Here is a 27,080-nt window from a genome sequence, read left to right as displayed (position 1 = left end):
TTGGACCAGCGTTCGTGCTGGACGTGCAGACCGCGTGAGACGACGCTTCATCCAGTCCCAAACATGCTCAATGGGGGACAGATCCGGAGATCTTGCTGGCCAGGGTAGTTGACTTACACCTTCTAGAGCACGTTGGGTGGCACGGGATACATGCGGACGTGCATTGTCCTGTTGGAACAGCAAGTTCCCTTGCCGGTCTAGGAATGGTAGAACGATGGGTTCGATGACGGTTTGGATGTACCGTGCACTATTCAGTGTCCCCTCGACGATCACCAGTGGTGTACGGCCAGTGTAGGAGATCGCTCCCCACACCATGATGCCGGGTGTTGGCCCTGTGTGCCTCGGTCGTATGCAGTCCTGATTGTGGCGCTCACCTGCACGGCGCCAAACACGCATACGACCATCATTGACACCGAGGCAGAAGCGACTCTCATCGCTGAAGACGACACGTCTCCATTCGTCCCTCCATTCACGCCTGTCGCGACACCACTGGAGGCGGGCTGCACGATGTTGGGGCGTGAGCGGAAGACGGCCTAACGGTGTGCGGGACCGTAGCCCAGCTTCATGGAGACGGTTGCGAATGGTCCTCGCCGATACCCCAGGAGCAACAGTGTCCCTAATTTGCTGGGAAGTGGCGGTGCGGTCCCCTACGGCACTGCGTAGGATCCTACGGTCTTGGCGTGCATCCGTGCGTCGCTGCGGTCCGGTCCCAGGTCGACGGGCACGTGCACCTTCCGCCGACCACTGGCGACAACATCGATGTACTGTGGAGACCTCACGCCCCACGTGTTGAGCAATTCGGCGGTACGTCCACCCGGCCTCCCGCATGCCCACTATACGCCCTCGCTCAAAGTCCGTCAACTGCACATACGGTTCACGTCCACGCTGCCGCGGCATGCTACCAGTGTTAAAGACTGCGATGGAGCTCCGTATGCCACGGCGAACTGGCTGACACTGACGGCGGCGGTGCACAAATGCTGCGCAGCTAGCGCCATTCGACGGCCAACACCGCGGTTCCTGGTGTGTCCGCTGTGCCGTGCGTGTGATCATTGCTTGTACAGCCCTCTCGCAGTGTCCGGAGCAAGTATGGTGGGTCTGACACACCGGTGTCAATGTGTTCTTTTTTCCATTTCCAGGAGTGTATTATTAACCACTACTTACACAGTTTGTTCAACATGAGCACCGGCGACGTCGACGAGACGCAATACAGACCCAGATTTGCACCAGGTGGTCGACATTGGAGCTAAATGTTTTCCAGCATAGACCGGTTCCTCATTAACTCTTTAATACATCTACCAAGTTTCGCTGCCGTGCGATAGTTACAGCCCACGACGGACCGCCGCGAATAGCTGCATCTTAGTTAGAACCACCCGTAGCACATGGCGACTGCAAAAACAATAAAGAATCCAGCAGTTCTACTGATTATTCGTGCCAACTTGCACAAAGTGACATGTATTTGTTACGCCCGATAAAACATTCTGTCACTTAAAGGGTTAATTCTAGACAATGGGCTTTCCAATTGCGGTTGTGATCTATCTGTAGCCTCAAAAACCATAACAGTTGCTAACACTTTGCGCTGAATGCGCCTCGCAAGTGGGCAGTACGTCAGCGGCCGCTTCGTGGCTCTCGCTGCTGCAGGTGCTGCCCTACTTCAAGAAGACGGAGGGCGTGCGCATCGCGGCGCTGCAGGAGTCGCCGTACCACGGCAGGGGGGGCCCGCTCACGGTGGAGGAGTTCCGCTACCACACGCCCATGCTGGAGGCGTTCCTGCGGGCGGGCCGCGAGATGGGCTACGACGACACCGACGTGAACGGCGCGCGCCAGACCGGCTTCACCAGGGCGCACGGCACGCTGCGCGACGGGCTGCGCTGCTCGCTGGCCAAGGCCTTCCTCAGGTCAGGCCTCTCACAGACGATAACGGCCTCAGCTGTGTACTGTCCGCCAGCAGCAGCACGAACAACATCTAGACCAGTGGTCACCAAAAACCTCCCTTAGACCATTATCTCTGAGTGAAATCAGACATTAGTAATACCCCTACCCTCCCCCCACCTCCACATTATAACCAACTACAGCACGTAACTAAACTCTAGACTTTTCTCGGAACACTTTTATTTTTCAAATCATGTAAGATGAATGATATATAGTTTGTGTCTGTGATTCTGTAAGTGTGTGAGTGTGTGTCTGTGTTTCAGAATGAATGACGGAGCAATTCGTCGTGAATCGCAAGTGCTACTGACAACTGCTCGTCAGATAAGAAAGACAACTATCCACAGTGAGGGTACATACTTGTTACAAAACGTACTTCCCCTGCATTAGTTCTCCCCATAGTGGGACTTGCTTGACCTGCACACTGCAACACCATGTAAAATCAACCACGTTAAAATGTGTCCACTATACTTACAATCCGTAAATCACTTGACTGCTGCACTCCTTACTTCTGAAATGGCGGAAGACTACACGCTGCTAACAATTTGTGTCTCAACACAACCACTAATAATAATAATAATAATATTGCGTAAAGCACTATGGCAGTCCTTATGTATACAGTACGGTGTCGTTCTGTCAATTAATTCATTTATATGTTTCGAATCGAGTAACGAAGTAATTTCTGGACTACTGCAGGTACTATCTACAACTTGAAGAAGATATTTTCTTCTCACATTTAGCATTTCTTACGTATATGCCTCACTTCTATCATCAGCGATGTACGGGACAAACCACAACTTACGTGCGTATTGGGTGGACTGCGTGAGGAACCTCTAACCTCCCTTGCATTAATGCTACTAATTCACCAAAACTAATTATTCATAACTTCTGTAATCAGTATCAGAGTTTTAAAAACTCTGATAATAGTAATGATCTTTTGAAAATAAATTAGTTTCTTGACTGAAGCAGAATCGAATCGCTTGGGTTTTACCCTTCACAAAATTTCATTTTACCCCTCAGGGGGTAATTGGGAACCACTGATCTAGAGGATAGCTAAATTTGTTATGCACTTTACACACCGTCTATTCTTTTGCAGAACTTGCGGCTGCTGTTATTCTGTTCTTCTTTTCCTGTATGTCGCGAGATTTTCCTTCGCATATCCTCGCAAGAAAATACCGCATGCAGTCCATGTGCCGGCCGTTGTGGCCGAGCGGTTCTAGGCGCTACAGTCTGGAACCGCGCGACCCCTACGGTCGCAGGTTCGAATCCTGCCTCGGGAATGGATGTGTGTGATGTCCTTAGGTTAGTTCGGTTTAAGTAGTTCTAAGTTCTGGGGGACTGATGACCTCAGAAGTTGAGTCCCATAGTGCTCAGAGCCATTTGAACCATTTGGAAGAATATACGCTGTGTAAAGTTTATGGCGAATTTAGCTATCGTCTAAATGTTGTTCGTGGTGCTACTGGTGAACACACATAGCATTTTCAATAGCATAGCTAAAACATTAAGATTTTATAAGTATTTTGCAACTCATACCAGGTTTATAATATGTTTTTTCAACAAATATGAAGAAATCAAGTCATTCTTTTTGAAACATCCTCCTAATATATAAAAAAGGTAGTACTAAAGATATAAAGAACTATCGGCCTATCAACATGCTATCCATACTGCACAAAGTTTTCACTAGAATTCGGACTACCAGATTCAGCTCTACATTTGACCTGAGCCAAGCGACTGAGCAAGCTGCTTTCCGCGCAGGGTTTTGTACAATTCATCATATCCTCAATCTACACGAAACAATTAGTAGAACAAATGAGTACCATCTACGTCTTTGCCTTGCCTTTAAAGAATCTGAAAAGGAATTCGATCCGATCAGTCACGCAGCTGTGTTTGAGACTCTAACACAACAAGGAATAGAATAGGCCTATATTAAATCTTGCACAACATACACAAAAACTTCACAGTGTCTGTGAATGTATTTGAAGAAAAGAGTGAATTTACCACCGAAAATGTTGTAAAACAATGTAACACTGTATCTCCAAAACTATTTTCGGCAGTCCTTGAAAAAACAATGTCTAAATTGGATTGGAAAACACAGTGTCCTAATGCTGGGAAAGAGACTATATAACGTGAGGTTCGCTGGTGATATTATTCTGTTTGCAAATAGTATAGAAGAACGTCAAATATTGGTTAGTGAACTTGCATTAGTCTGCTTTGAAGTTGGCTTATAAATGAACAATGACAACATCAAAATCACGACGAATGAGTGGACACCGGAGGGAAATACATCTGTTGGAAATACACAACTACAAAGTGTCACTGAATATGTCTACTTGGATCAATTCGTCAGTATGAAAGGAGACATAACACCAGAAATATTTCGACGTATTAGGCTGGCAAGATTATGGAAGATACTCTTAATGTCTAAGATGTCGGTCGAGCTGAAGAAAACGGTATTTGACTGATGTATAGTACCAGTAATAACTTACGGCCGTAAGATATTGATTGTTGGAGCACTAATAGTAGCCCAAAGAGGAATGGAAAGACCAATTTTGGGCTACAAAAAGAGAGAAAGAAAGAAAGCAGCTGATATCAGACAGACAATAAAGGTCAAGGAAAGAATGAATACGTTGAAATGGCAGTGGGCTGGACGCTCGAAGAAAAGAGGGCAAAACAAGTACTAGATTGGAGCGCAGTTTACCAAGGGAAAGACCACCGAGCCGATGGGGCAGGGACTTAAGAAAGACAGCTGGACTGAAATAGCAAAGAGAAACTCAAGATCGGCAGAAGTCGTAGAACGTATGTTGCACGCCGACTCAAAGAGACCACATCATCAAGTGATCGAAGTCGCTGATGATGTGTGGTACAGTACACTAAACTGGAATCGTGTGCCAGACCGGGGTTCGAACATGGGATCTTTTACCTTTCGCTTTACCGACTGAGGTATGCAAACACGATTCCTACCCAACCTCACAGCTTCACATCTGCCAGTATCTCTTCTAATGGTTTCCAAAGTCCAGCGAAGTTATCCTGCATACCTTGCACGACTAGCGCGCTTGGAAGAAAGGATATCGCAGAGAAATTGTTCAGTCACGAGCCCAAGTCGTGAGTCGTGCTTGGATAGCTCCGTCACTAGGGTACTCGCCGGAAAAGGCAAAGGTGCGAGGTTCGAGCCCTGGGCCGGCAGACAGTTTTAATCCGCCTGGAAGATTCAAATCAGCACATACGGTACTCTGCCTCAGAGTGAAAAATCATTCTGGAAACATTACTCTGGCTGTCGCTAGGCCATTTCTCCGCAACCAGTAAACCAGCCATTCTTTAAAAAATCGAACTCGCATACATAAAATGGCTTCAAAAGAAATGTAGTCTGGCTTATTTGTGTTCCCTTTTGAAGCAAAAGCTATTTTTTCACGCACCTGTATGTTTATGCTAGTCTAATTCATTTATGTAACTCACTTTTTATCAACCTTAGAATACGTCTCGCGGAATGGTAACAAAATTAATGACAGCGCACACTTTGGCGTCTGACTTGTATCAAGGATGGAATCCACCAGATACTGTTTCGGGTAGCTTCTATATGCGTCCTTGTTCCTCTTGAATCACAACAGAAACTCAGGGGCCGGCTGGGGTGGCCGTGCGGTTCTAGGCGTTTCAGTCTGGAACCGCGTGACCGCTACGGTCGCAGGCTCGAATCCTGCCTCGGGCATGGATGTGTGTGATGTCCTTAGGTTGGTTAGGTTTAAGTAGTTCTAAGTTCTAGGGGACTGATGACCACAGATGTTAAGTCCCATAGTGCTCAGAGCCGTTTGAACCATTTGAACCAGAAACTCAGCGTCAGCAAAGATACAGGCGATCATGTTGGTTGCTAATCGACTGCAAAAGGTGTACTAAAAGCTTTTGTTGCCACATTTCGTTGTAACACATAGCTCATTAGACTAATTTGTGGCTGCTGTATCGAATGACACACAAAAATGCACTTTAAACTACATTTCATTTTCTTTAACGAGAAACACGTAGACATGCGCGCGCGCGCGCACACACACACACACACACACACATTTTCCATTAACATAGGGCGTCACATGAAACACATGGCGAGCAGTTGTGGCTGACGCAATCGACAGGTTGCGAAAGGGATCCATCGACGGTTGTCGAGGACGTTGCCCAGCTGCATATCCTCAAGTTATTTTTAAGGTACTGATACAAACTAAATCGCTAATATCTAAGAATTTAAAGATTTAATGTAAGAAGACGTTTATCTTGTCTTCCACTGAAAATTTTTGTTTCTTACTTTTAGCGGGAAGCGACGAAGCTGCAGTTGCAAAATTCTTCGTGTTAAATGCAAGTCTCGGTATTTAGAATCACATTTGAGTAAAGTCTAAAAAGGGAATACCTTAAGCAAAGCCGGCCAGAGTGGCCGAGCGGTTAAAGGCGCTACAGTCTGGAACCGCACGACCGCTACGGTCGCGGGTTCGAATCCTGCCTCGGGCATGGATGTGTGTGATGTCCTTAGGTTAGTTAGGTTTAAGTAGTTCTACGTTCTAGGGGACTGATGACCTCAGAAGTTAAGTCCCTTAGTGCTCAGAGCCATTTGAACCCTTTTTGTAATCGACAATGACGTTCATTGTGTCAGTCTACGCGCTTCCTCATCTTCTGACACAGGTTGAATAGTCTTTTTTCTCTTACTGTTCATCTTCGCTCATATACTGTTCTACTAAGTTTTCCCCCTTGGTTTCTCTCTTTTTGTCAAATATATGCTAATTTTTGAAATCTAGGTCTTCCGTGAATTCTTTTACCTGTCGATGAAACGGTTAAATTTACTTCTACATATGCTATCTGATGGCATACATAGTTTTTGACTATGAATCTGGAAATGTTATTATTTTTACTGTTTCCGCTATGTTAGAGTAAATTTTCTCTCTTCCATTCACCATAACACTGTTTGTAACTAAAACTTAAAGACTGATGCCTGGTCCTCTATCCGCCGTAACGCTGTTTGTAATTAGAATTTAAAGAACGATGGCTGGAAGTATCGTAAGGCCGAGGGCACACCAAATGTATGCAAAAATGAATAAAAGAAACAAAAAGCGGAAATTTTAAGAATAGTGTGCCTAATAAGATAGTTTTCATCCTTAACATGCGTCTCACAAAAGTAGCGCACTAAAGCGTGACCGCTTATGTTGTGTGTAGTTTACTATGATGCTATTCTTTTAGTTTGCCCTTATTGCTAATTTTTTGTCGTTAAATATTTTCGCAGGTGCCATAGACACAACTTGGACATTAGTATGCATTCCCATGTTGTGAAAATATTGATAAACCCAGAAACCAAGACTGCCTACGGAGTCACGTACAGGTAAGTGCTTATCTGCAGATATATTACATTTATTTGCGTCTGATATGCACAGCATGCAGCCAGAACCACATTACGTTACCATGATTAGAACAGATTGCTGTAAACATACAGATCACGTATTACCCAACAACAGACCATAACAACACATCGCGGTAATAGAAAACAGGAACTCATCTTTATCTTTTTCCCTCGAAAACATAAAAGAGCTTTACAAATAGAATAATTTTTTTCTGAAATGATATTGTGACATTATCTTCTAGTTGTTCGATGGTTTGCGTAGGGCAATGTTTAGACTACTCATGCACGGTCCAGTCACATTAATGTGAGCATCGCCTGTGTTCGACGTCAACGTGCAATGACCACTCACAGACGGCAGCGCCATTTGTGGGGATATATATATAAAGGTGTGCCAGGCGGGAGGGGGGCGGATAGCCGTGCAGTTGACGTCGTAAGCAGAGTGATTTAACTGACGTGAGAAATGGCGCGACTATTGGTCTTTGGGCCAAGGGTGGAGAAGCATTTCCGAGTGGATTAGTTTTGCACACTATCGACGTGCCATTGTGGTTAAAGTATACAGTGCGTGACAGAATTCGTGACCCGGAACAGGCGGCGCTGACGTGGTGCACCGTGGGCCACAGATGACAGGGGTGGGCGACGGCTGCGGAGACGTGTACGGGCGAACGGACGTGCACCTGTTGAGCAACTGACCGCCCAGATGGAGCAAGGGGCTGCCCACAGTGTCTCCCCGACGACCGTCCAAAGGACCTCGCTGAGTGTGGGCGTCGGCAGCAGGCGCCTGGTTCATCCACCCATCGGCTACGATGGCTGGAGTTTGCACGCCAGTGGCACATCCGGACGTGACCGGAGGTGACCTTTTCGGATGATTCACTTTTTATGCTCCATCGGGCAGATGGCCGTTGGCGTGCACGGCCCTGTAACAGTCGTGGATAGGGTCCAAGGCCGAAGGAGGGAGTGTTATGGTGTGGGGAATGTTTTCATGGCATTCTCTGGACGACATCATTCTGGAACGCACAATGGATCAACAGAATGATGCACGTAGCCTTGGGGACCATGTCCATCCCTACGTGCAGTTCGCTGTTTCTCGTCACGAAGGCATTTACCAGCAGACCAACGCAACGCGTCACACAGCTTGGAGCGTACTTGCGTGGTTCGAAGAACGCCAAAATCGGTTCACCGCATTCCGTTGGCCACCAAACTCGCCGGATTTAAACCCAACAGAGAATCTGTGGCACCTCGTCGGTCGCGTTGTTCGCGCCACGGATCCTCAGCCGTGAGCCCTGAGACAGCTGGCCACGGAACTGGCTCAACAGCCCTGTCAGTGCGAAATTTTCACTCCGCAGCGGAGTGTGCGCTGCTATGAAACTTCCTGGCAGATTAAAACTGTGTGCCGGACGAGGCTCGAACTCGGGACGTTTGCCTTTCCCGGGCAAGCGCTCTACCAACTGAGCTACCCAAGCACGACTCACGAACCGTCCTCACAGCTTCAAATCTGCCAGTATCTCGTCTCCTACCTTCCAGACTTCACATACGCTCTCCTGCGAACCTTGCAGTCGTGCTTGGGTAGCTCAATTGGTGGAGCACTTGCCTGCGTAAGGCAAAAGTCTTGTCTGCCAGGAAGTTTCATCCCTGTCAATGAGTTTCCAGAACCTGACTGACACTCTACCTACAAAAGGTGGTACTCAGGCTTCTGACATTAATGAGACTGGAAATTGTAGATATGGTACTTTGGCACGGTGCATAGTCCGTGGAGCGGTATAGCAGCTCCCGGTGGACAGATACACTGTTTTGTGAACGGGTTACAATCTTTTAAGACGCCTAGGATAAATGTGTAAAATTTTAAGTCTTCTGCTGCGAATACTGTTGTGGTATTAGAGGGAAATTCATGTTCCTGCTTGCTTAATCTATTGCACAAAATTACTTGCTGAAGCGATTCCGCTCAGTCGAGAAGAAAGGGTGTTTTAATTTAGCTAATAATGTTGAGTAATACGACAAAGTTGGGGACTCTGTAACGCCTACCCCGTGGAGGTGACTGGAGAAATATCCGTGATGAAAGCACAACGGTCCTCCGAAATTTTATCGATGGAGTTCGGGTTCACACTGAATATGCTAACAGGTGATCCTAAATGTTGTCATTAAAAAGAAAAAAAGAAAAGGAAATGGCAAGTCGCGCACCGCCTGCCCAACATACCCTAGATAGCTTGCGAAACATAATAGCAGCTCACTTGTCTCACATCTCTTGTCAAATGGAGTATTACAACAAAAATTCGTTTTTCTGTGTCCGTGTATCTATAAACGGCGAATCGTTGGCTCGTCCTTTGTGCGAGAATAGACAAAAGCACTGTCCTGTCGCTAGGAAGTCGTCTGCCCAGTGGCAGTGCAGAGCAGGTTGAAACGCCGCTTCAGTCCGTATTCGGAGCCGTCGAGGCGCCTCGCCCAGTGCCAACTGCGCCCGGGGCCCGACTCCACGCGCTGTCTAAATTCGTGTCGCCAGCCACGCTTTGTCCGGGTTCGATTCCCGGCGGGGTCAGGGATTTTCACCTGCCTCGAGATGACTGGGTGTTTGTGTTGTCCTCATCATTTCATCATCATCCAGGAAAGTGGCGAAATTGGACTGAGCAAAGATTGGGTAATTGTACGGGCGCTGATAACCACGCAGTTGAGCGCCCCACAAACCAAACATCATCATCATCATCAGCCACGCTTTGGCCCGCGACAGAAGATCAAACTTCTCTCTACACCGATGCCAATAATGAAAAGCCCTAATTTCAGAAAGATGCTGAAATCTGACCGCTAGACTGGAACATGTACAGGGTGTTTCAAAAATGACCGGTATATTTGAAACGGCAATACAAACTAAACGAGCAGCGATAGAAATACACCGTTTGTTGCAATATGCTTGGGACAACAGTACATTTTCAGGCAGACAAACTTTCGAAATTACAGTAGTTACAATTTTCAACAACAGATGGCGCTGCAAGTCATGTGAAAGATATAGAAGACAACGCAGTCTGTGGGTGCGCCATTCTGGACGTCGTCTTTCTGCTGTAAGCGTGTGCTGTTCACAACGTGCACGTGTGCTGTGGACAACATGGTTTATTCCTTAGAACAGAGGATTTTTCTGGTGTTGGAATTCCACCGCCTAGAACACAGTGTTGTTGCAACAAGACGGAGTTTTCAACGGAGGTTTAATGTAACCAAAGGACTGAAAAGCGATACAATGAACGATCTGTTTGAAAAATTTCAACGGACTGGGAACGTGACGGATGAACGTGCTGGAAAGGTAGGGCGACCGCGTACGGCAACCACAGAGGGCAACGCGCAGCTAGTGCAGCAGGTGATCCGACAGCGGCCTCGGGTTTCCGTTCGCCGTGTTGCAGCTGCGGTCCAAATGACGCCAACGTCCACGTATCGTCTCGTGCGCCAGAGTTTACACCTCTATCCGTACAAAATTCAAACGCGGCAACCCCTCAGCGCCGCTACCATTGAGGCACGAGAGACATTCGCTAACGATATAGTGCACAGGATTGATGACGGCGATATGCATGTGGGCAGCATTTGGTTTACTGACGAAGCTTATTTTTACCTGGACGGCTTCGTCAATAAACAGAACTGGCGGATATGGGGAACCGAAAAGCCCCATGTTGCAGTCCCATCGTCCCTGCATCCTCAAAAAGTACTGGTCTGGGCCGCCATTTCTTCCAAAGGAATCATTGGCCCATTTTTCAGATCCGAAACGATTACTGCATCATGCTATCTGGACATTCTTCGTGAATTTGTGGCGGTACAAACTGCCTTAGACGACACTGCGAACACCTCGTGGTTTATGCAAGATGGTGCCCGGCCACATCGCACGGCCGACATCTTTAATTTCCTGAATGAATATTTCGATGATCGTGTGATTGCTTTGGGCTATCCGAAACATACAGGAGGCGGCGTGGATTGGCCTCCCTATTCGCCAGACATGAACCCCTGTGACTTCTTTCTGTGGGGACACTTGAAAGACCAGGTGTACCGCCAGAATCCAGAAACAATTGAACAGCTGAAGCAGTACATCTCATCTGCATGTGAAGCCATTCCGCCAGACACGTTGTCAAAGGTTTCGGGTAATTTCATTCAGAGACTACGCCATATTATTGCTACGCATGGTGGATATGTGGAAAATATCGTACTATAGAGTTTCCCAGACCGCAGCGCCATCTGTTGTTGACAATTGTAACTACTGTAATTTCGAAAGTTTGTCTGCCTGAAAATGTACTGTTGTCCCAAGCATATTGCAACAAACGGTGTATTTCTATCGCTGCTCGTTTAGTTTGTATTGCCGTTTCAAATATACCGGTCATTTTTGAAACACCCTGTACACAGTTCAGTTTACACAACGCGACCAGGGGTATCTTACCAAATTTCGCCAGTAATCTTCGCAACAACAAAACGAGAAGTATTTAAAGCCAACATCTAAAAACAATACGAGAACTTCACACTTCAAGTTTCCACAGAAACAATGGAATTTATTGGCTCCATCTAAAATTCGCCGTAACTGTGAAGGAATACACATTCTCCCAGTTAGTTAGCGGTTGTGCGATTTGATGTAGGCGCCCTGTGTATTGGCCGTGTCCAGGCTCACGACACCGCAACACTCGGAAAGCGTCTAAGAAGAAATCCAAGCTCGGGCAAGAGATTGCACTTACAAATGTTTTTAGGCTTTCCGCACTGGAAAAGTAATCTCGTCGATAGAGAACGATCACCATCTGCTGGCTTCCAAAATGATAATTGCGAGTACTTCAAAACAAAAGTTCTGCTCCAGAAGGGCGCCCCGACCCCGCGAGGGCCGAGGATTGCGAGAACTCGAGGCTCCTCTGGAATTGTTTGTAACATTTAGCTCTTTGAAGCAGTCATCATCAGCAAGAGGACTGAGAAATTCCCACTGGCTCTTCTTGCTCCACGGTTGCGGAATCGTCGTTTGATAAACAACAAAAGCAATGCGATACAAGTTGATTTGTTATTTGTACTGGCACTTTTTCGTCATACAATTCCATATCATGTGCCACAAAACGATCGCTTAAGAGCAAAGCACTTTTTCCACAAATATTCGCAAGGAGCACGCTAGAGTGATTCCAACATTAAAAGTACGAGCGTGTCCGGCCGAGGCAACAAACGGCAGTTGGAACAGAAGCAACACCGGCGCGCGCCGCACCGCCCGCTGCCACCCCTCCTATACTCAGCGCCATTTCGAAAAGATTTTCCCGAACAATCGACTTAGCATTTTGCACCCTTCCCTCATTTTCCTTCTACGCTTTGACCCGTACTGTATTCGCTACTAATTGTAAGAAGCATTCTATAAAAATCTTGCACTTGGCCTCTTCTGGCGCCGCTCTCACATTAGCGTCCCAAGCGGCGGCTTATGTCACTTGGGCCGAAACCCTAGCAATACAAACGCATTTTTCATAACACACATTACTAAGTGCGGTACTTCACGCCTACCCCAAAAAACTTAAAAAAACAATAAATTCATTGACTGTTGGTGACTTATGTTTAGAACATCACTTTAAAGAGGTACTGCCGTGTTAATAAGGTTCAGAGCATGAAAATACACTCCTGGAAATGGAAAAAAGGACACATTGACACCGGTGTGTCAGACCCACCATACTTGCTCCGGACACTGCGAGAGGGCTGTACAAGCAATGATCACACGCACGGCACAGCGGACACACCAGGAACCGCGGTGTTGGCCGTCGAATGGCGCTAGCTGCGCAGCATTTGTGCACCGCCGCCGTCAGTGTCAGCCAGTTTGCCGTGGCATACGGAGCTCCATCGCAGTCTTTAACACTGGTAGCATGCCGCGACAGCGTGGACGTGAACCGTATGTGCAGTTGACGGACTTTGAGCGAGGGCGTATAGTGGGCATGCGGGAGGCCGGGTGGACGTACCGCCGAATTGCTCAACACGTGGGGCGTGAGGTCTCCACAGTACATCGATGTTGTCGCCAGTGGTCGGCGGAAGGTGCACGTGCCCGTCGACCTGGGACCGGACCGCAGCGACGCACGGATGCACGCCAAGACCGTAGGATCCTACGCAGTGCCGTAGGGGACCGCACCGCCACTTCCCAGCAAATTAGGGACACTGTTGCTCCTGGGGTATCGGCGAGGACCATTCGCAACCGTCTGCACGAAGCTGGGCTACGGTCCCGCACACCGTTAGGCCGTCTTCCGCTCACGCCCCAACATCGTGCAGCCCGCCTCCAGTGGTGTCGCGACAGGCGTGAATGGAGGGACGAATGGAGACGTGTCGTCTTCAGCGATGAGAGTCGCTTCTGCCTTGGTGCCAATGATGGTCGTATGCGTGTTTTGCGCCGTGCAGGTGAGCGCCACAATCAGGACTGCATACGACCGAGGCACACAGGGCCAACACCCGGCATCATGGTGTGGGGAGCGATCTCCTACACTGGCCGTACACCACTGGTGATCGTCGAGGGGACACTGAATAGTGCACGGTACATCCAAACCGTCATCGAACCCATCGTTCTACCATTCCTAGACCGGCAAGGGAACTTGCTGTTCCAACAGGACAATGCACGTCCGCATGTATCCCGTGCCACCAAACGTGCTCTAGAAGGTGTAAGTCAACTACCCTGGCCAGCAAGATCTCCGGATCTGTCCGCCATTGAGCATGTTTGGGACTGGATGAAGCGTCGTCTCACGCGGTCTGCACGTCCAGCACGAACGCTGGTCCAACTGAGGCGCCAGGTGGAAATGGCATGGCAAGCCGTTCCACAGGACTACATCCAGCATCTCTACGATCGTCTCCATGGGAGAATAGCAGCCTGCATTGCTGCGAAAGGTGGATATACACTGTACTAGTGCCGACATTGTGCATGCTCTGTTGCCTGTGTCTATGTGCCTGTGGTTCTGTCAGTGTGATCATGTGATGTATCTGACCCCAGGAATGTGTCAATAAAGTTTCCCCTTCCTGGGACAATGAATTCACGGTGTTCGTATTTCAATTTCCAGGAGTGTATCTTTTAGCACACGCTTAGCAGGGTTAACACATTTTCGGGGATGTGGACAACCAAGAAAGGATACTCTATGCCCAACTGGAGAAAAAATTGCAAATGCAAATTTCGTTAAATGTTGTTGATTTTTACTCACAAGATTCTTTTTAAAAAGAGACTGATGTGTAAGTTAGGTGCCTGAACCTGAAAATATTCAACGTGACTGTCATTGGGGAATGTGACATCTACCACTGAGACATAAATTTTAGCATACCAAAAATTGAAAAACTTTTATGGAATCAGGTAGAAAATTTAATTAGAAACAATATCATTTTTTTAAAATTTAAAAGAATAAAGTAATTGACTAGACTACAACAGTTTCTAAAGTTGGGCAAAAATCCCCCCCCCCTCCTCCTCCTCCTGCTTGGTACTGCGGGGTTAAACCGGCCCTGCGTGCTCTCCTGCATTTCTTGACACAGCAACAGTTACTTCCTGCATTGTCGATGCATATGAATATGCTCTCCTGTGCTATATTACGAGTATGGAGATCAAGCTACATAATCTTACAAGATCTAAGGAAGGGAGAGAAATGTTTTATAATAATCTTAAAGCTGTAACTTACATCGTTCCCGAAAGGAGAAAAATCTTGCTCACAGGCGATCTCATAGGACGTATTGACGATTCAATTATTCCAGGCATGAAACAAAAATTTAGTGAAACAGAAATAAATGACAATGGAGTGGACTAAATTCATTTATGCAAATTGATCGAACTACGTATTAATAACACATACTTCGAACATAAGGAACAGCATAAATACATCTTGAATAATACAACAGCCGGCCGCTGTGGCCTAGCGGTTCTTGGCGCTTCAGTCCGAAACCGCGCTGCTGCTACGGCCACAGGTTCAAATCCTGCCTCGGGCATGGATGTGTGTGATGTCCTTAGGTTAGTTAGGTTTAATTAGTTCTAAGTTGTAGGGGACTGATGACCTCAGCTGTTAAGTCCCATAGTCCTTAGAGGCATTTGAACAATTTAATACAAGAGGTCAGTGCGCGATTACTGATTACATTATTACCAATAAAGCTGTTCATTCAAATCAACGGCCAATGTAGAATCGGATAATGGGCTCTTGTATAAGCTTAACATGGAACTTGGACCAAAAAAACAGAAAAATTAACAGGTTTTTCAAACTGAAGTCGTAGAGGATGAGAGTATTAAAATGTAGTATCAAAATAGATTAAAGGAGAAAACCATTAGAGAAGCTTTAAGTACGATTAAAGTAAATGTAATAGGAGGCAGTACTACAAACGGAACAACCTGGTTTAACCAACATGTTATAAACTAGCTATGCAGAAGAAGAAAACAGTGATACGGGTCTGTAATTCAACAGATTACTTCTATTTCGTTGCTCGGTGTGTCCTACGCAATTTCTCAGTCTTAGGGTATGGATTTTTCGTCGAGGGACTTGTCGGAAATCAGAACTCGCACGGCAACAGTTAAGAGTTCACTTTTCCCGCGTGCCACTCGCGAAGGCAATAGTTTGAAAGTGGTTCTACGAACCTTCTGCCTAGCACTTGGCTGTAAATTGTAGTGTGGTCACTTAGATGTAGTTGTCGCTTGCCCTGGTGAGCATAACTACGTGTGGGGTGTCGGCTGTGACACACGTGTGTGTGATGTGTGTGCGGCAGGAAGAACGGCGCGCTGCGCACGGTGAAGGCGACGCGCGAGGTGGTGGTGTGTGCGGGCGCGCTGCACTCGCCGCAGCTGCTGATGCTGAGCGGCGTGGGCGACGCCGCCCACCTGCGCCGCCTGCGCATCCCGCCGCTGGTGCACGCGCCCGGCGTCGGCCGCAACCTGCAGGACCACGTCTGCCTGGCCGGTGAGTGCCGCTGCCCAGCTGCCCCTGCCCCTGCCGCTGCCCAGCTGCGCTGCAGTCTGCCAGGACGCTCACTGTCCCTCTACCTGCTCGTCCCCAGGCACGGTGTTCACGATGCACCCGCCGGCCGGACAGTACCCCGTGGGGCCCGCCTTCGTCGTGCCGCGCATCCTCACGCTGTCCGCCCTCATCAACTTCGCCGTCAACAACAGCGGCCCCTTCTACGCGCTGCCCGAGTGCGAGGCCATGGCCTTCATCAGTACCAAGTAAGGTCACAACCACAGACATTCTGCCAATTTGGTGAGGACGCTAGTGCATATGTAACACGTTTCAAAGTCTATGCACGAAACGCTTATGGATCACAGATCACGTCATGGGGAACAACTTTTTTTTTTTTAGAGAAACAATGTTTGCTGTAGTTCTGAGAAACGGCAGGACGTAGGATAGCCACTCTGCGGAGTCTCTGTGTAACACGTGTTGCCTAAAATTAAGTCACCTACCCCGCACGAAAGTTGGTAGACCGAGTCAAATTAAACTTCCTGATTTGCTTCTGAAAAAAAAAACTTAAATGAAATGGTCGTGTGCCATTGTTGGCGGGGAGGCCCTATCCGGGGAAGTTCGGCCGCCGGTTGAAAGTCTTATTCCAGTCGACGCCCCGCTGGCCGACTTGCGCGTCGGCGATGATGACGAAAGCACGACGAGTACAGCACGACACCCACCCAGTCCACGAGCACGGAACAACACCCAGCCCGGCCGGGAATCGAACCCGGGCCCGCTGCGTGGTACGCAAACACGTTACCACTAAGCTAAGCGCAGGCGGACATGCACTTCTTGAATACAGTCTAAGACAGAATAGTACAGCACCGCTGATAAACCAGCAACCTCAACGAACTATCGGAAATTATATCGTCCCGCAAACATCTCAAAAACTGATTTTTTTTATCGAGAGAATGAATCACACTGTTAGTTGTGGGTGGAATCCCAATTATACTGGCAGTCTTTTAGTCATCCTCCTAAAGACAGAGGTAACAATGTGTCCAGCCAAAGAGTCCAACAGAAGCAATGAATTAATCTCTGGAAATGGTAATAATATATTTCGGAAGTAACATCAAAAGTATTCACTCCCATTTTTCCACATTTTCCTACGTCGATTACATGAGTATTGCAAGTAAACAATTCTTTTTCCAAAATTGTTCGTCCTAATTTGCCTTGATGTACCTGAAGACAGAAATAAAGTTGCGGAAACAGTAATCCACTGATACTTATTATTGGTATTGTTGAATAGGAATGTGTTACAGCATTCATCGGCTGCACAAAGCGAATCTCTTTCTTTCGTTGGAATGGTAAAGTGTAGTTTGCATGAAACTTCAATGATTCGAAACCATAACAAAAAAAAAACTGATAAATGATCAGACGAACTTGACAAACCACACAATCTTTTAACTGATTGACCACATAATATAACGCTAAATATACACATATAACTACAGGTCCCATTTACCGCAACCATTTCCTCCCTGATTCTGTCCTATAAGCACCGTCCAGCCTCATCTCCTTATCCCTCACCAGCCTCCCAAAAAAAAAATGTCAACCCACTTACACTACCCTCACCTCTCTACCTAACATTCTAGACAACTTCACTAATTTTCACTCACTGAAACACACACACATACACACACACACACACACATACAAAAGTAGTTTCGCAGGTTGGCAACACTCACAACGTGAACGAAGACAAACGAACAGACATTCACACTGTTACTGTGCGTAATGGGAAATAGTTTATCAAAGTCAAGTGTAAATAATGCAGCGCAAGAAATACTGCAGAATGGCAAAAACTGCCAAGTGCAAGTGTGAATCGAAGTCTTTCGATGTCAACCGCTTCTACCAAGCAGGGAAGGAGCAGAATATGTAAAGAAACACCGCAACAAGTTGCGCGTCAACTTCATAAACAAAACGATGTTTTTAACCTAAAAGAACCAAAAATGTACAAACGTATGAATCCAATATGCAGAATAACCACGGAAGATGCTTTGTAAATAAAAGCGGAACGCGTCCTGTGTAAATCATTTTAATTAAACTGCAGTCAGCTGAAGACGGATAACCAATACTAACAGACGGAATGATTGGCTTTGTATGCACCTTTAGGGGACAACAAGAAGCTTCCCTTCACGTCATCTAAGAATTCGTTTTTAGTATTACCTATTAATGACATCTCCTCTACGCGTTTGCTTCAGGTGGACTTCGTAATTTTGCCACCTCCTTTTCTGTATAATTTGCAGAATCCGTTTAAGCAGATCGAAGATACCTGGAAATTAGTAACGTTCATCTAACTCGCAATTCAGAGCGCCCAGTTGTGTAGATTTCTTCGGTAACGGTGCACTGACTCTCACGATCAGTTCTAAATCTTTCGAATAGTTTTTCTTTCAGAAATCTGCCAATTTCATTTCGGCCGATTTTCGTACTTCGTGTAATCTTTCTTCAACTTACACACTTCATGTTCAGACTTTATGAAACGAAATCAGCTTTGCATACTGCTTAAGTTTAAGTGTTTTCTTCTTCCTTCGTCGAACACGAAAATGTACATACTTTTCCTTGTCGGTGACAGCTATTGCTGTACATGTTTTCTTTGCGTTTGGGAAGTACTCTGTTTGTTTTGCGCTTTCATTAGGACAACAATCATTGTTAGAATAACAATTCTTGGAACTGCTGTGTCTTCCAACATTTCCAAAATTACCTACGAAATGTCGACATTATTGGAATGAATGTCCAAGAAATTCACCAATAAATGGCGCCGGCCGGAGTGGCCGTGCGGTTCTAGGCGCTACAGTCTGGAACCGAGTGACCGCTACGGTCGCAGGTTCGAATCCTGCCTCGGGCATGGATGTGTGTGATGTCCTTAGGTTACTTAGGTTTCAGTAGTTCTAAGTTCTAGGGAACTGATGACCTTAGAAGTTAAGTCCCATAGTGCTCAGAGCCATTTGAACCATATTATTGTCTGCCTTGTCACGCTATCTGTTTCCTGTGGATCAGCAACTTGGCTCGCTGGAGTGACGATACCACGGTTAATTTTGTTTTTCTGTACGCAGAACAGGAGCACTTGTGGACCGTCAAACGTCCACTGTACAAAAATAAAGCAGTCAGTGCAGCCGCAGTCACACACCTGGAACAGACGACGGGAATACCGGAGTTTCAGGAGATGGAGATTAAACATAAAATCAAAAGCATCGTGTCAGTATTTATTGTAAGATTCTGAACATCTTACAGGGTGTCTACGTGGACAAGAAAAAAAAATTCCCGGATTTTTCCCGGATTTCCCGGTTAAAAACACGATTTCTCCCGGATGAAATTACGTATAAAGCGGGTGAAAATACATCCGTGTTAAGCAACAGTATACTTTCCCTGGGAGCTGTAAAACCTATCAGTCCTTTGAATCGTAAAGGTCTTATACCGGCAGAGGACGTCCCAGCACTTTAGAAATCGAAATCCAGGAAAAACAATAACGTTTGGAAAGATGTTCGATGCAAGACAATATGCACAGAGTTTATTTTCGTATTGCGAAAGTATACGTACAAATTCCACAAACTACAGCACGGTAGCTTCGGAAACTCTAAAATAGAGATTGCGTTGAGCGATGCACTTTTGTCAGCTAGTCATAGCTCATGTCACGTGATCTCGCTAGCGAATGACGGCAGTTGTCCAGAGCAGGAGGCCTACGAGAAAGACGGGCCGCGGCGCGTACGTTACGAAGGTAGGCCGAGCTCGCTCAACTCAGCAAAGTGCGTTTCTACAGCGGTTAACTCGTACGTAGATGTGTATGTACGAACGAGAATTGCATCGTCTATTGGCATCCACTGTTATTAGTCCTACAATGATAGGAAGTCCGTAGGCCTACTAACAGGCTCTAATTTGGCAATTAAAATCGTGCCAAAATGATTATCAGTCGAGGTGTTCTGGCATGAAAAGACTTGTGACATTAGTCAGTAACACATTATGCACATTTTTTTGAAGGTCAATTACACTTTTTGCCATCGATCGCATAATTTTTTATCTATGTAAAAACAACATGAAGTATGAAAACTAACTTGAAGCTCTGTCTTTTCTTAGGGTGTGTTACACGTTAAGTCATATCAAATACAAATGTGCCGGTAAAATTTTAAATAGTGGCATAAATGACTTATCTTCTGAGCCCGACATTTTTCAAATGGCTGATCCTCAAAGTGTTACGTTTTGATTGAGAGTTATAACGCCCTGTGATTTAAGAAATTCACTGCACATTCTCACACGTAACATAAATCATCTTGCGTGGAAATTTCCTTTGAAAGTAACGCATCTCAAGCCACTATTCGTGATATTTACTGGTGATCTGTTAGAAAAGTAAACAATTGTGCCGTCACGCACATTGAGTGCACGTTAGTTGTTACGGACGTACTGCATAATCTTCGACCTAAAGCCTTTGACACTTTACGGTGTCGGCAAACTGGTCTGTCCATTGTGTAAATTACCGATTTTCTATGCAACTAAAAGTCTATTTTGGTGTTATTCCCTGATTTATGTTTCATTGCTGCAGTATTATTCAGCAGTAGTGGACTAAAGTTCTTTGTCAGAGTATCAGATCTTACACGTCAAACCTACAAAACTTTAACTGAAATCTAAAACAATGAAAAATCCCGGAATTCTAAGAAATTCCCGGGTTTTTCCCGGATGAAAAAATTCCCGGGTTTTTCCCGGATCTCCCGGATGTCCCGGGCCGTATACACCCTGTCTTACTACAACGAGAAGATCGGATCTCTTCTTAGATGAGATGAGTGCACTAGATGTTACTACGCACTTTTTCTAACAGAAAACTAAAGCAGCAGTCGCACATTTTCAGTGTGGAAAAGTACTCTTTCGGGTCTTCAGTTGCGAGCGCTTTCGGAGACATGTTGGAAACTGCATGCAAATCCCTTGGGTCAACAGGTACGCATAAGAGACACTTTAGCCATCAACTATATCCTCCTCGAATATTTATAACAGTCTGACAACGCTGGGGTAACTTTCGATTCCACGACTGTGGAAATCACGTGATTTTGAGGAAGAACTCGTCGAGCCATGTTTGGAGCGCATTTTCATCCGGAAAGGAACTTCCTTGAAGCTCGTTTCATAGAGAGCGGAAAAGGTGAAAATCTGTGGGCTCGAGATGAGGTGAATAAGGTGGGTGCGGAATGACTTCCCAGGGTAACTTCTGTACAGCGTCTTTTGTCAGTCTGGCAGAATGCGGACGGGCAGTATCGCTTCAGGCAGTCTTCGTGGTCTCTGTTATCGGACTGCGTCTGCAAGACGTCCCACTTGTTCACAGTAACTGCCAGTAATGACGCTGGCGCACCACAGCGTCGCTGTTCCACCAGACGCACGACCTCGTCTTTCGTGGATGCGTGCGGCTCTTTGTACGGACAGTCGCTGCTTTGTTTGGGCTCAACCAGTCCTTTCTGTCCCTTATGTTAGCATAAAAAACACCATTTGTCGTCACCAGTCACGATGCGGGATACGAATAGTCGGTGTTGTTGACGAGCCAACTGATTACGAGCAAGCAGAGGTGCACTTATGGCCACCCGCTGATTTTTGTGATTTTGGTTTACAGTACGCGGTAGTCACACAGCCTACTTTTGAACCTTCCCCGTTGCATGCGAATGTCGCACGTTGGTGGAGTGATCGCAGTTCACAGCATTTGCCATTTATGGAGTACACTGAAGTGGGTCATTACGGATTAAGGCGTTTAAACGATCTCCGTCAAAGCCCGGAAGTCTTCCTGAACGTGGAGGGTCACTAACGTCAGAACTACCCTCCCTAAAACGAGAAAACTGTTTTCTTCCCGTGCTCCGCTCAGTGGCCTTATCCCCACAGACGCCGCAAATGTTTCTGGACGCCACCGCTGTTGCCAACCTCTACTGAACTCAAACAGAAGAATATGTCGGAAATACTCCGATTTCTCCACTCGGTATCCCATTTTCTAGAGTCCACAGCTCTACTCACTGTCTCTAAATGACAAGATGACAATACGTTAACTCAAGTAACAACACTAAGCTAGAAATGAAAAATGAAAATCGATAAATAAACCGACAGTAACCGATACAGACAGGCAAAACAAAAACGTTAAGAAGTTATGCACCAACCTAATAAATCACCTATGAACGCTCACTGGCTTACTTGCCGTTTAGCCGTCAGCCAGAGCTACATGCTACCTCACTAAGTTACACTCGTGGAAATTGAAATAAGAACACCGTGAATTCATTGTCCCAGGAAGGGGAAACTTTATTGACACATTCCTGGGGTCAGATACATCACATGATCACACTGACAGAGCCACAGGCACATAGACACAGGCAACAGAACATGCACAATGTCGGCACTAGTACAGTGTATATCCACCTTTCGCAGCAATGCAGGCTGCTATTCTCCCATGGAGACGATCGTAGAGATGCTGGATGTAGTCCTGTGGAACGGCTTGCCATGCCATTTCCACCTGGCGCCTCAGTTGGACCAGCGTTCGTGCTGGACGTGCAGACCGCGTGAGACGACGCTTCATCCAGTCCCAAACATGCTCAATGGGGGACAGATCCGGAGATCTTGCTGGCCAGGGTAGTTGACTTACACCTTCTAGAGCACGTTGGGTGGCACGGGATACATGCGGACGTGCATTGTCCTGTTGGAACAGCAAGTTCCCTAGCCGGTCTAGGAATGGTAGAACGATGGGTTCGATCACGGTTTGGATGTACCGTGCACTATTCAGTGTCCCCTCGACGATCACCAGTGGTGTACGGCCAGTGTAGGAGATCGCTCCCCACACCATGATGCCGGGTGTTGGCCCTGTCTGCCTCGGTCGTATGTAGTCCTGATTGTGGCGCTCACCTGCACGGCGCCAAACACGCATACGACCATCACTGGCACCAAGGCAGAAGCGACTCTCAACGCTGAAGACGACACGTCTCCATTCGTCCCTCCATTCACGCCTGTCGCGACACCACTGGAGGCGGGCTGCACGATGTTGGGGCGTGAGCGGAAGACGGCCTAACGGTGTGCGGGACCGTAGCCCAGCTTCATGGAGACGGTTGCGAATGGTCCTCGCCGATACCCCAGGAGCAACAGTGTCCCTAATTTGCTGGGAAGTGGCGGTGCTGTCCCCTACGGCACTGCATAGGATCCTACGGTCTTGGCGTGCATCCGTGCGTCGCTGCGGTCCGGTCCCAGGTCGACGGGCACGTGCACCTTCCGCCGACCACTGGCGACAACATCGATGTACTGTGGAGACCTCACGCCCCACGTGTTGAGCAATTCGGCGGTACGTCCACCCGGCCTCCCGCATGCCCACTATACGCCCTCGCTCAAAGTCCGTCAACTGCACATACGGTTCACGTCCACGCTGTCGCGGCATGCTACCAGTGTTAAAGACTGCGATGGAGCTCCGTATGCCACGGCAAACTGGCTGACACTGACGGCGGCGGTGCACAATTGCTGCGCAGCTAGCGCCATTCGACGGCCAACACCGCGGTTCCTGGTGTGTCCGCTGTGCCGTGCGTGTGATCATTGCTTGTACAGCCCTCTCGCAGTGTCCAGAGCAAGTATGGTGGGTCTGAGACACCGGTGTCAATGTGTTCTTTCTTCCAATTCCAGGAGTGTATGTATTGTGAACCAGCGTTAAGAAGTGCACTGCTGGCCACCCAAAATGCAACACCGTGAAGGAAGCACGCAGATCAGGTGAAGTTTGCGGCACGCATCTGCGCCGACGAGAGATACACGTGATCAGCAGTTCAGCGCAGGCGGACGTCACGGCCAACACAGCGCCACCTGCAAGCGCTGTATAAGCGGGGAACTGGCGGCCGTGTGGACGCGCTGTCGTTCCTTCGTGCCGTTGTTTTGCGTTAACAGGTTCAATACGATTTGTAGAAGACAACGAGCGTCTTTAGAGCACATTTCGGAGTTCGACCGGGGGAGAATGGTTGCCTGTAGGGATTGCGGATTGTCCTTGGGGGAAATCGGTGACCGTGTCGGACGCAACCAACCAACTGTGACGCGGATCTGTAATCGCCGAATGCAGGAGGGAACGACGGACGGACGCGATCGATTGCACCCACCTCGTTGCACCTCTACGTGTGATGAAAAGCTTATTGTGCGCACGGCAGTGATGGATCGCTCTGCCACATCGAGAACCGTACCACAACAGATTCGGTCTGTCGCGCGACAAGCAGTGTCCGCGCGTACCATCCGATGTCGTCTGCAGCAGAGTGGACAGTTCGTCCAGAAGGGGTCCGTAGCTGCGTTTACTGCCGAGTCGACGCCACAGGTGTTTGCACCGTCAACGGTGCGACGAACGACGGACACGAGCAATTGAACGGGCACGACATTGTATTTATCGACGAATCCAGATTCTGCCTGCACCACCACGATGCTCGGATTAGAGTCTGGGGACACCATTGTGCGAAACTGTCGAACTGTTGCCTAGCACGTCCCCATACCACTCCTGGACCCGGTATTGTGGTTTGGGGCGGTATCGGATTGCATTCCCGCATCCCCTAGTAAGCACGTGCCGTTAAGCTTAACAGTCAGCGTTACATCGCCGAAGCGTTGGAGCCTGCTGTCTTCACTTAACTTCGGAGCTTGCCGACTGCCACACTCCAACGACATAATGCGCGACCACACGTGACAAGTAATGTTCCAAACTTCTTCGCCGCCCACTGTATTGGATTGCTGCCTCGCTCTCTCTGTTCCCCCGATCTCTTCCCTGTCAGAGAGACTGGTCGATGATTGCGAAACGACTGACCGGAGATAAAGCACCCGCTGCTACACCAGATCTACTTTGGCAATAGGTGGAAGCGACACGGACTGCTGTACCCCAGCAACACGTCCAGAGCCTCTTTGGTTCAATAACGAGGAATGTAGCAGCGGTTATAGCCGGCAACGGCGCCAACATTCAATACTGTTTTCGTAATGTTTCTCACTTCACACGGGACGTGATGTTTGTGCGACGTGTCTGGCTCTGATGCGTCCGGTCCCGGCTTGCAGGTACTCGAACGCGTCCGCCGACTGGCCGGACGTGCAGCTGTTCCTGGCGTCGTACGGCGACAACACGGACGGCGGCCTGTTCGGCAAGCGCGCCGCCGGCCTGCGCGACGACGTGTACGCGGCCGTGTTCGAGCCCGTGCTGTACCGCGACAGCTACTCCGTGCTGCCGCTGGTGCTGCGGCCGCGCTCCAGGGGCGCCGTCACGCTGCGCTCCAGGGACCCGCTCCAGCTGCCGCGCGTCGTGCCCAACTACTTCCAGGACCCGCACGACCTCCGCGTCCTCGTGAGTGCCGCCAGAGCCAGCGGCCTCTGCTGCCTACTCGGCGGTCACACGCCAGTACACACGAGAACGTCAATTTTTTTTTTTATTCTTCGCCCTCTACCTATCCATTCCTGAATCTAGTCCTGTTCCAGAGATTTCCACGTCGAGCTTTGCTAGCCGGTCTGGATCCAGTTTTTCCCGCACGTTCTACATCTACATCTACATCTACATTTATACTCCGCAAGCCACCCAACGGTATGTGGCGGAGGGCACTTTACGTGCCACTGTCATTACCTCCCTTTCCTGTTCCAGTCGCGTATGGTTCGCGGGAAGAACGACTGTCTGAAAGCCTCTGTGCGCGCTCTAATCTCTCTAATTTTACATTCGTGATCTCCTCGGGAGGTGTAAGTAGGGGGAAGCAATATATTCGATACCTCATCCAGAAACGCACCCTCTCGAAACCTGGCGAGCAAGCTACACCGCGATGCAGAGCGCCTCTCTTGCAGAGTCTGCCACTTGAGTTTGTTAAACATCTGCGTAACGCTATCACGGTTACCAAATAACCCTGTGACGAAACGCGCCGCTCTTCTTTGGATCTTCTCTATCTCCTCCGTCAACCCGACCTGGTACGGATCCCACACTGATGAGCAATACTCAAGTATAGGTCGAACGAGTGTTTTGTAAGCCACCTTCTTTGTTGATGGACTACATTTTCTAAGGACTCTCCGAATGAATCTCAACCTGGTACCCGCCTTACCAACAATTAAACAATTAATTTTATATGATCATTCCACTTCAAATCGTTCCGCACGCATACTCCCAGATATTTTACAGAAGTAACTGCTACCAGTGTTTGTTCCGCTATCATATAATCATACAATAAAGGATCCTTCTTTCTATGTATTCTCAATACATTACATTTGTCTATGTTAAGGGTCAGTTGCCACTCCCTGCACCAAGTGGCTATCCGCTGCAGATCTTCCTGCATTTCGCTACAATTTTCTAATGCTGCAATTTCTCTGTATGCTACAGCATCGTCCGCGAAAAGCCGCACGGAACTTCCGACACTATCTACTAGGTCATTTATATATATTGTGAAAAGCAATGGTCCCATAACACTACCCTGTGGCACGCCAGAGGTTACTTTAACGTCTGTAGACGTCTCTCCGTTGATAACAACATGCTGTGTTCTGTTTGCTAAAAACTCTTCAATCCAGCCACACAGCTGGTCTGATATTCCGTAGGCTCTTACTTTGTTTATCAGGCGACAGTGCGGAACTGTATAGAACGCCTTCCGGAAGTCAAGAAAAATAGCATCTACCTGGGAGCCTGTATCTAATATTTTCTGGGTCTCATGAACAAATAGAGCGAGTTGGGTGTCACACGATCGCTGTTTCCGGAATCCATGTTGATTCGTACATTCGCTGGACGGCGTCTCTCCGTCTCGCGAGAGGACGTCCGGCACTCCTCCTCGTCTGCCTCGGACGCCGCTGTGTCAGTGTTTTGACTAATTTGAAGTTGCTCCTGGGCGCGTGTCCTGCCAAATGCCACTTCAGTCTCTCTATCCGCTTGAGAATGTCGTGGACCCCCGTCATTCTCCTTCTATCTTCGTTCT

General features: G+C 47.8%; 1 protein-coding gene across 1 annotated transcript in view; it reads left to right on the top strand.

Moving 5' to 3' along the window:
* The window catches only part of LOC126100715 (glucose dehydrogenase [FAD, quinone]-like), a gene marked incomplete at its 5' end in the record, with an annotated part of 49,382 nt that overhangs the window by 12,893 nt on the left and 9,409 nt on the right, over nt 1–27,080 (top strand). Inside the window, 6 exons of the mRNA XM_049911334.1 lie at nt 1,639–1,895; nt 4,819–4,824; nt 7,181–7,276; nt 15,974–16,164; nt 16,262–16,427; nt 25,204–25,486. Of these exons, the coding sequence (XP_049767291.1) occupies nt 1,639–1,895; nt 4,819–4,824; nt 7,181–7,276; nt 15,974–16,164; nt 16,262–16,427; nt 25,204–25,486 (999 nt within the window). The remainder of the gene's footprint in view (nt 1–1,638; nt 1,896–4,818; nt 4,825–7,180; nt 7,277–15,973; nt 16,165–16,261; nt 16,428–25,203; nt 25,487–27,080) is intronic.

The sequence above is a fragment of the Schistocerca cancellata genome, chromosome 9 (assembly GCF_023864275.1).
Source record: "Schistocerca cancellata isolate TAMUIC-IGC-003103 chromosome 9, iqSchCanc2.1, whole genome shotgun sequence".
NCBI classification, from domain to species: domain Eukaryota; kingdom Metazoa; phylum Arthropoda; class Insecta; order Orthoptera; family Acrididae; genus Schistocerca; species Schistocerca cancellata.
This window is presented reverse-complemented; position numbering and strand designations above follow the sequence as displayed.